The 10,276-nt window shown below is 39.2% G+C and overlaps 2 protein-coding genes across 4 annotated transcripts in view; both read left to right on the forward strand.

Moving 5' to 3' along the window:
• LOC107095833 (dihydropyrimidinase-related protein 5-like) overlaps positions 1–1,864 on the forward strand; it is a 22,172-nt gene extending 20,308 nt beyond the window's left edge. Inside the window, exon 13 of the mRNA XM_015392172.1 lies at positions 421–1,864. Within this exon, the coding sequence (XP_015247658.1) occupies positions 421–506 (86 nt within the window). The 3' untranslated portion in view covers positions 507–1,864. The remainder of the gene's footprint in view (positions 1–420) is intronic.
• Positions 1,865–4,379: 2,515 nt separating this feature from the next.
• Positions 4,380–10,276, forward strand: part of LOC107095819 (microtubule-associated protein RP/EB family member 3-like) — a 16,904-nt gene continuing 11,007 nt past the window's right edge. The window contains exons 1-4 of one of the 3 annotated variants that reach the window (XM_015392142.1): positions 4,380–4,511; positions 8,079–8,206; positions 8,304–8,449; positions 8,540–8,732. In XM_015392142.1, coding sequence (XP_015247628.1) covers positions 8,086–8,206; positions 8,304–8,449; positions 8,540–8,732 — 460 coding nt within the window. In that variant the 5' untranslated portion in view covers positions 4,380–4,511; positions 8,079–8,085. Of the gene's footprint in view, positions 4,512–8,051; positions 8,207–8,303; positions 8,450–8,539; positions 8,733–10,276 lie in introns of all 3 variants that reach the window. The other 2 variants (XM_015392144.1, XM_015392143.1) reach the window with 2 other exon arrangements.

Below are 10,276 nucleotides of genomic sequence, written 5' to 3' on the forward strand. Positions count from 1 at the left end.
CCACTTACAGGCCTGGCATACATTTTGCAGCGTTGTCATGCATTCGTGTGGACGATCACATTTATTTTACGTCTCCGTCTTTACGACAAACGTTCTGGAAAATATTAGCATTTCGTGTTCGTTTTGACTTCGTGTGGACGGGGCCTTAGAGTCCTTTTTTTCCGACTATGGGATGAAACCTGGAGTCCCATTGAGAACCCACACATGCTCAGGGAGAACATGCAAACTCCATGCAGAAAGACCCCAGGCCAGGAAACAAACCCGGAACCTTCTGGCTACAAGGCAGCAGTGCTACCAACTACTCCACTGAGCAGCCCTCAAAATGATGCCTTACTTTTTAAATCTACCTAATCTTAACACGAGATCTCTCTCTAGTGTCTTGGGCAACACACTGAGAAGCACTTTTTCTCCCGATCACAGGTGCTCAGATTGACGACAACATTCCAAAGAGATCCTCAGCTCGGATCCTGGCTCCACCCGGAGGAAGATCCAGTGGAATCTGGTAACCAGTTAGCTGGAATGTACCCCAAGGAAAAGAAGAGACAGAGCAAGAAGACTCAACTTTCTTTTAGAAAATTTGATTATGTATGGATTGATAGAACCATGCTTTTGGTTTTTTTTGTACCTTGAAGTCTCATTTACAACGGTTTGTAAAACTGCAACACTTTGTCATATAAATTTACTCAATCTGGAAACAATTATGTGGTAACTGCTACCAAAATGTAGTCACGATGTAACCAAATATGAAAGCAGCTTAGAAAATGAGTTCCATGTTTGTTTCTTCATTATCATGTTCGGGGAAAGCACTGTATCTTATAGCTAAGGAGACATTGTTTTAATGATGCAATTGTGTTACCTCACTGTAAGATACAATTTTTTGCACTTGTGTCACGTACTATTTAGATGCCTTTTTACGTCACCTAATGTTATGAGATCATTTTTGCTGCAGGCCTTGGTGGATATAATGTAACTTTTGTTGACACGACGCTGATATGTATTAAACAGGTTGTTGTTTTGATGATTTGAAGGAAGAACGTTCACTAAGCTTTGCTTTTTAATTTGTATATATTTTTATGTTTATGTTTGCTTTGTATTTGGATCAAAAGGATGAGGGACTTCTGTGTTTAAAATTCCTACTTCAGTTTATGTTTACAGCTATACAGCAGGTTTGACTTCTTTTTCAACCCCACTAAATGTGAATGAACCTCTGCTGTGACCCTTGTTTATAGTATGACTGCAGTTGTGTCAAGCACAATTAGTTATTATGTTACCCTGCATTCTTTATACCCAGAATTATTTCAACACTGATCAAAATAATCTCACCCAAACTGCCTTTTTAACACCTGACAACACTAAACTCATAAAAAAACGTGTCGTTCACCGTAATTTCTGTCACAGTTCCTTAAGGATGCAGCACAGATGCTCCAGCGAGAACTCCAGCCTAAATTCACCACTGTGAAATATGTGGCACAGTTGAGGTGTTAGGAAGTCAATGCTAAGTTTTACATGGGATCCAATGCCTTCAGATGTTAAAAGTATGTATTGTTTAGTTAGAACAGAAAACACATTAGTACTTTGTTAAATTTTCCTACTATTTGTAAATTTTACGTCTAAAGTACTATGTGATGAATTCTCCTAGTTTCTGATTGTATTGCTGTTTCTGGAAGCTGGAATCCACACAGATTATTGCTCTTTCATTTCTGTTTCTTGGTGTGTAATGCTCCAGTGGATCTAGCAGCGTCTTTCCCCTCCCCAAACATACTGTACACTGGTGCTGAACGATGTGTTGTCACATTAAATTCCTCTTTCTCCTGTTTTTATCTTGCAGCTCTTTATCACATGATTTAAGTACAAATAAACCACAATGAAATAAATAACAAGCTGTTTAAGCACTGATAGGAGCTGGATCACACGGCTGATATTGAAGTATTTTTTTTTTTTATGTTTTTATTTACATGACAAAGTCAAGTACAAACAATGAAAAGTAAGGATTTTTTTTTCCTTTTTACAAAAACAACAATCACTCATTCCCACCCTTCCCCAGCCCTCCCCAATCCTACAAGATTATGTTACAGATCAGTAATAACCCACATCCTTCCTTCTTACCACACAAACATGTGAATATAAATGTATATAGAAAATTAAGAAAGAGAGAGTAGTAAGAGTAACATAAGTAAATAGAGAGCACCACAGAATAAAACTAAGTAAAATTTTCAATGGGTTGAGATGAAAAAAGGGGGAAAAGAAAATGTAATCAAAAGTGGACATTTCATTTGTCCTGTAGTGTCTTTAATCTAGCTATGTAACCAATCATGCAGGACCAAACTGAAACAAATTTTCCAGGTGCCCCCCCTTAGATCATATTTAATTTTCTCCAGATCTAATATACAGCATGAGATCTTTAAGCCACAGTGAAGCTTTTGGGGCACCTGGTGCCTTCCATTCCAGCAAAATTCTTCTCTGTGCTAATAAAGAAGCAAAGGCAATACTATCCCTAAACTTTTTCTTGATGGTCTGTTAATCCAAAGATAGCCAATTCAGGGCAAGGTGTCAATTTCACATTTAGTGCTTCTGCAAGATGTTTGAAAACAGTCGGCCAGTAATCTTGAAGGCGGGGACAGGACCAAAACATGTGAGTCATGTTTGCTGGTGACATGACATGTATTGCATGCGTCTGCGACATTGGGATAAATTTTGGAAAGTTTAAAATTGGTAAAATAAATACGATGGACAACCTTAAATTGTATCAGATTAAGCCTGGAGCTAGATGTATTGAAGTATTTTTTGCTTCATAATATTATGTTAACCTCAGACATGCACTCAATAATAGATACTGTAGAGTATGTTAGAAAGGGATTTAATTAAATGTCTGAATGGAGTCGAGAGCCATTTAAAAAAAAGCGTATTGTCTTTTTAGTCTGTAGATTTAACACACAAGAACAAGATAACAATATTTTGCTCTCACTAGATGTAGGTGAACAACAAGAGAGAAACGTCTACCAATGTCATGATTTGAGGTTTTCCACATTCAGCTTTGAACCTTCTTTATTCTTTCGTTTGGTTTAACATCATTTGTCTTGTTGATATATTTCCAGATGAGCTTTTGGCCTAAATGTTGACTTTAAAACATTTCATTATACAGAAAAACTGGCTACTTAATAAATGAAGAGAGTGGAGAACCTATGGGAGCAGAAGCAAGTTTAAGTCACTGTCCTCCACTCTCATATCACACAGATATAAGGTGTTTGTGATTCTATGCAGTGATTGGCCAAACATGCTGAATGAAGGTTAAACCATTACTTTTAACTTAATCTCATATCTATAAAAGACACAGTCTAACAGGTCAATTGGTTCAGGTATGGTTTTATAAACCTGAGTCATGCCATAATTTTTAGAACCAAAAGGTATTTTTTTATACATCCAGGTCTTCATGCAGAAGATAATCGTCCCAATATTTTGGAGTGTTGCTTTTTTTTTTTTTTTTACTCATTTGGCCAAAGGGATTTTTGACATAAAATTAGCCAATATGGTAAATAAATACATTAAATAAGCAGAAAGGAAGGTACCAATTACAATTACAAATTTACTGAAAAGGAATCTCTATTTGTGTATGCAAAAAAGGAGAAGAATGAGGTCCTGCTTTTAATATAATCTAAGGTCATAGGTCGGTGGCTAGAAGCGAACACTAGCCACTAGGGGGCAGTGTTTCCAGAATTTTCCTTCAGACTGCACATTTTGTATTATTTCTGTTAATCTTCATTTTTGTGTAAAGTTTATTTTGTTAATCAAATGTTATATAATTCCTTTAGAGATCAATAAAACGATTAGATGATTGTTTATTTTTTTAAATAACTAGTAAGGAGATCCTTTCTTTCCTTCCCCAGTGCTGCTTCTCTGGGTTTGGGACCTGTGTGAATTTAATTTATTTATTGGGGAACCAGGAACCACCGCTGCAGAGATAACTTCTCTGGGATCATATAGCTGATCTCTTTTCTCCTGGTGATTAACACACAAATATATCAATTTATCCAATAAACCCACATTTCGAGGCGCTTATAGGTTAAGATGAGCTGCTTATTGTGCTTAAATTAGAAGCAGGTGACTGCTTTATTTTTCCCAAATGAATAGTTTACACTGAATGTTTAAATTAAATAATTCAAGAGCATAAATATATCTTTTATTATTATTATTTTGTACTGATTTGTAAAACCTAAGCGTAAAATGAGCGAGTCTAGATCTTTTCCCCTGAATGTACCTTAAGCTGCTTGCTGTGCAGCCTGACCTCTTGTATCATGTCACTAACAGGCTTAAAAACCCAAGCCGACACATCATGTGTCTCTTAGCAGGAACGGGCCAAAGTCCTATTTATAATAAGCCTTTTAACAGCGTGGAGTCGGGCGCATGCGCAGTAGAGGCCGGATTGTTGCAGGCTCAGACAGGGCGGCCCGTTACCAAGCACTGCAGCGCGCTTTGACGCACGGACTCCTGCCGGCCAAATAACACCAAACGCAGTGAGTAGCTTTACTTTTCTGTCTGGGTGACCCGCTCACCTTCCCCGCAGCTCCTTATTTTGCGTGTGGAAGCGTGTTTAGCTTTACCCTCCCACACAGAGAGGATGCCCCCCCCTCCATTGCGCTCAGTCCTAAGGTATTGAGGGGAGGCCTGTAGAGGGGGCCGCTGTAGGAAAGCAGCTCCAGCGTTGCGGCTTTTTAACTAAAAGCGAATAGATGCATTTATTGTTCTCAGCTCAGACCCCCGCCCATTTATATCTGCGGACTTCAGCGGTTTTCTCAGGGCTTTTGCTGCAGCTTTCTTATTTCCCCCTAAGGCTCCGCACATTTTTTCTCTAGAATATAATTAATATTTTTCTTACAGAAAGCAGGCACCACTGGAAGCAGCATGTGTGAATGAGCCGCTCAGATTGAGGGGGGTGATCATCATGACAGGGATTGTGAGGCAGTGGAGCCCTACTACAAAACCCTGCTGTGCGCTTTGCTGAGGTTGCACTCAGTGTAGATTCCAGCTTTAAATATAACTTAGTGATTGAGGTAAAGCTGACATGATGTGATGATATTTGAAGTCTAAGTTCAGGGAGGTAGCCTCGATCACCGCCTTATTCAGTCTGGAGCTGCCAGATGTGTAAAGCTGCTCTCAACGTGGAGAATTTCCAAGCCCAGTTTAATCTAAAGAGGATTATAGTCGCATCTGTAGGTTAAAACTAATGCAAAATCGGAATATAAATGTGTTTCCTATGGGCCAGTTTGTGACTGTTTCACACTAGGTCAGTCTACTGAATCCACAGCTGCAATATTATGAGTTTTTATCTGCAGAGGCAATCTGCACAAACTACAGGTCTATACACACATACTGTACACATTCTGTAGGTATGAGAAAGGTTTTAAAATGTAAAAGAAAGGCAGTAACCTCAAAGTGTTCATAAATGTTACTTTACTTTTTAAGCAGAAAAAAAATTATGCTTTGTAAAATCTTTCTTGAGGGTTTTAATATTCAGTCCCGTTACGACCAGCTTCAGGGATGTTTTTTTTTTTGACAGAACCACACACATTTGTGCCAAAATTGGAAGGTGAATGAGGGGCGATTTGAATTGTTTCACAAGTAAGAAATTAAATCTTTTGCATTCAGCTGCCTTCACTCTGTTATTAAAAATCCAATGCAACCCTCTGCCTTTACTGGTCCTCTAATTACTAAATACATCTGAGAGTGAGTACAGCATGCAGTGAAGGCATCATTGGTTTGTTGGTGAACATTAATGAGCAAACAGCTTTTTAAAGATCAAAAAACATCCAGATCGGTCTGGAATTTTCAGATGACAGGAAGTTTAAAGCAGGGTTGGATTGTAATATCATACCCTAAGCTTAAAACATTACACAGGGCAGTTGTGTGAAGCAAAATAAACATTGCATATGCACTGATCAGATCATCCCATTACAGTAAAACACGGTGATGGTAGCATCATGCAGTGGAGATATATGGGTCCTCTGGATAAGGGATGTTGGTCAAAGGTTAAGGAAATAAAGAGAAGATGGAGCTAAATAAAGGGCAACCCTGCCAGAAAATGTGTTAAAGGGTGTAAAGTGAAAAAATGAAAATCTGTTAAATGTTTCTTCTGCTCCACCTTTATAAACATCTACATATGTGATATAGAAGGGGTCGGCAACCAAAACTGTTCAAAGAGCCATAATAGACCCAAAAAGCAAATCTGTCTGGAGCCACAAAAATGTAAAAGTCTTATATAAGTCATGCACGGCAACACGGGCTCTAAGTGTGTTAGCCCACTATTAAAAAACACTATGTGGTCTTAAATCTATTATAAGCATTCATGATTAAATGTTTATCTTGCAGCAAATGTAACATCATGTGACTGCATTGCTGTACGATGTTTGGCACTTTAGGTTTAAGTTTCATAGCAATATTAATGTATTAGATTTTGTCACATTGAAGAAATTATAGACACACGATTAAGAAATCTTATGTTTGGTGTTTTCTATTGAGGATTTGGGGGGGGAAAAATGGAAGAAAGTTCACCATTAGAGCGCTTCCTGTTCGATCTGTAAACGGTTTTCCATGCTTGCAAAAAAATGGCAGCAGTGGTGGAGTTTGGAGATGCAATCCATTCCTTAAATCTCTTTACTCTCCTGTAATTTATCCATAAGTACTGCAATCACACTTTTTCTTTCACTCCCAACTTGGTGGTCGACTGCATTCCTGTTTTGCATTTCATCCCTGGAAATGCCTTTCCATATTTCTCTTTTATTGATAACTTCTCATTTAAAAAAAAAAAAACATGCAATCCTTCCACATTGATAATTAAAGCAAATGATTTCTTCCATTCTTCTTTGAATCCTCTCTTCTCATCCGCTAACTTTCTTTTTTTCCCTTTGGGGCCTGAAATGTGTGTTGCAAGCTATGATGCAAATCTTCGTTGAAAGAAATGTTATTGTTTTAATGTATTTATTATACAATTTTTTACAGCATTGAAAACATAACGAATGTGTGTTTGACCTCCAGTATACCATATATTAAAACAAACAAAAAAAATCCATAATTTTCCATTTTCATACATTTTTGAAAAAACTCTAAGGAGCTGCATAGGAAGCATTAAAGTGTCGCATGCAGCTCTGGAGCTGCTGGTTGTCAACCTGGTCTATAGAAACATCCTGGAAGGTTTAATATGCAGGGGCGGAGCTATATGGGGGGCCAGGGGTGGCCATGGCCACCCTTAACCAATCATTGGCCACCCCTGTGGCCACCCCTACCATTTATTTCCTCTAATACAGACAGTAGCAGCAGTAATACTCTCAAGTGGAATATTCAAAACATTTTAATTTTTCATATAGTAACAATTACTTGACAACAAAAACCCTGTGGTTAATTATGCTCATCAATATACTGACACTAAAGATGATAAATGCAGTATTCATGCTCTTTTCAGAAGTAGATTTTTAGTTATATGGGGTAAAGGGAGAATAATGTGTCTCTGCAAGCCATCTAGGAGTCTTCAGTGAAATCCTAGATAAAAAGTATTTTAATAAAAACATATAAAATAATCAATAAAGTAGATAATAGTACATGTAAATATACATTTTATGCCGAAAGATTATTGATAAAAGTAGGTAAGTAATGACGATGGAAAAGATGTTGGCCCTAGAACTCAAACCTGAAAGTATTTTATCCACTATACCTTCTATCAAGAAAGCATGGATGTCTAAATATATACGTCTATTTGTTAGCTAAGGCTGTAGGAAAGTATGGTTAGTCTTTATTTTGAAAATATGGATGTTGCGCTCGTTAATTTTCCTGTTGCAACAGTGTATATTGACCCTGGGGTTCTTGTGCCGATCCACTTTCTGGCCACCCCTCAGCCTACATTGGTTATTGCCTGGCCACCCTTCTAAAAATTTTCTGGCTCCGCCTCTGTTAATCTAGGAGTCTTTAGTGAAATCCTAGATAAAAAAAAGGATTTTATAAAATTTTAACTCATTGTTAATGTTCATACAGCTGCCATAAGATACATATTTCGTGTCTTACAGAAAGAACGTTCCTCTGTTTTCTCTCAGGAAGGGAATGGCAGTGAACGTGTATGCCACATCCGTGTCCATTGACAACCTCAGCCGCCATGACATGCTTGCATGGGTCAACGACTCCCTGCATCTCACATACACCAAGATCGAGCAGCTCTGTTCAGGTAAGCCTGAGACATAAGGGAGATTGCCTAGGGATGTCTGCTGACGTATCTCTATCAATCTAACACAAAGAAATTGTTGCCTGTTTGTGTTCTCCAGGAGCAGCATATTGCCAGTTCATGGACATGTTATTTCCAGGTTGCATTCTTCTAAAAAAAGTCAAATTTCAAGCCAAGCTGGAGCATGAGTTTATACACAACTTCAAAGTTCTTCAAGCAGCGTTTAAAAGGATGAGTGTTGACAAAGTGAGCTTTATTCTTCACTTGTTGTTTCCTCCTAAATCTAAAACTTTTTCACACAGAGGCTTACAGATGTCCCATGTTTCCCCTTCCTAGATAATTCCAGTAGAAAAGCTTGTTAAAGGAAAATTCCAGGACAACTTTGAATTCGTGCAGTGGTTCAAGAAGTTCTTCGATGCTAACTACGACGGGAAGGAGTACGACCCCATGCTAGCCAGACAGGGGCAGGATGTTGCTCCTCCCCCCAATCCAGGTGATCATTTTATCCACAAACCAAAGAGAAACCCAGGTAAACCAAACCCGTTGGCTTTGCTGCACGGCCTTGCTGAGCTTTCGAATGGCTCAAAAGCGCTCGCTGTAAGCAAGTACTGTAAGCAGCACGATCCACGGCGAATGATGGCCTAATCTCACTGCTCAGCATCCGCAGACCTATGACACTGCGGGCGTCATGCAAACACCGCAGTGCATAGAGGGATGCAGCGACACTACAGAAGAGAGTCCACATCCTGCAAGTCCTTTTGCCCCTTTCTTGGTTTTGGATTTGTTCAAATCATAAAACTTAAGTAAAAATGTTTAATTTCCACCTGAACTCTTCTCTACACAGCTGAATAAATAAGAAATACATTCAAATATAATTTTAAAAGTTCATTTTTTTTCTTTTTTTAGTGATTCACTATTAAATTGAAACTTCTACAGATTCACTGTATGCAATTTTATGTATTTTAATACATTGTGTCTATTAAGTTTGATGATTATGGCTTTCAGCTAAAAAAAAAAAACCTAAGTTCAGTTTCTCAGGAAGTTAAAATATTACACAGGGCCAAAATTAAGATGTCCTATTTTTTTTTTATATAGAAAAGAGTTCGTACTTATAATATACACTACTGTGTATTGCTGGAAGTAGCAGCTTTCCTGCCGTGACTCATGACATCGCATTCCTAATCCATAAGGGTTCAATATGAAGTCGGTCTCCCCTTTGTAACTTTACTCTGCTTCAGCAGAGACTCCCAGACTTCCCTCTGCCCAGACACACCCTCCAGCTCTGCTGGGAGAAGTCTGAGGCGCTCCCATTCCAGCCAAGAGACATAGCCCGTGCAGCGTGGCCTGGGTCGTCCCCTTGGCCTCCTCCCAGAGGGATGTGCCTAAGACATATCCCTAGGGAGGCGTCTGGGGATATCTGAGAAAGAAGTCCGAGGCACCACAGCTGACTCCTCTCGGTGTGGAGGAGAAGCCGCTCTACTCTGAGCCTCTCTGGAATAACCAAGCTGCTCACCCTATCTCTTAGGGAGAGCCCAGCCACCCTGCAGAGAAATCTAATTTCACCCGCTGTATCACAGTCTCGTTCTTTAGGTCATGATCCAGATTTCATGACCAAACATGAGAGTAGGAACGTAGACCGACTAGTAAATCGAGAGCTTTGCCCCAGCTCTCACTCAGCTCTGTCTTCACCACACCAGACCGGTGCAGCGTTCCGTAATACAGCAGAAGCTGCACAGATCTGTCTATCAATCTCCCTCACTCTCTTTTTGGAAGGTTCAGCAGTGAGGTGTTAAGAATTCTTGACAATTCTTCCATAAGCGCACTTCTGAGATCACACACTGATGTTGAACAAGAAGGCCTGGCTATCAGTCTTTGCTCTAATTCATCCCAAAGGCATTCTACCAGGTTTAGCTCATGACTCTGTGCCATCCATGTCTTTATGGACTTACTTTGTAGACGGGCGTACAGTCATGTTGGAAGGGCCCAGTTCCAAACTGTTCCCACAAAGGGCCGGATTTATCAAGATCCAATTTTGCGTGCAGTAATTTGCGCTCGCAAACTGGAATTTTGCGC

The sequence above is a fragment of the Cyprinodon variegatus genome, unplaced genomic scaffold (genome assembly GCF_000732505.1).
Source record: "Cyprinodon variegatus isolate N-32 unplaced genomic scaffold, C_variegatus-1.0 Scaffold576, whole genome shotgun sequence".
In the NCBI taxonomy this organism is placed as follows: domain Eukaryota; kingdom Metazoa; phylum Chordata; class Actinopteri; order Cyprinodontiformes; family Cyprinodontidae; genus Cyprinodon; species Cyprinodon variegatus.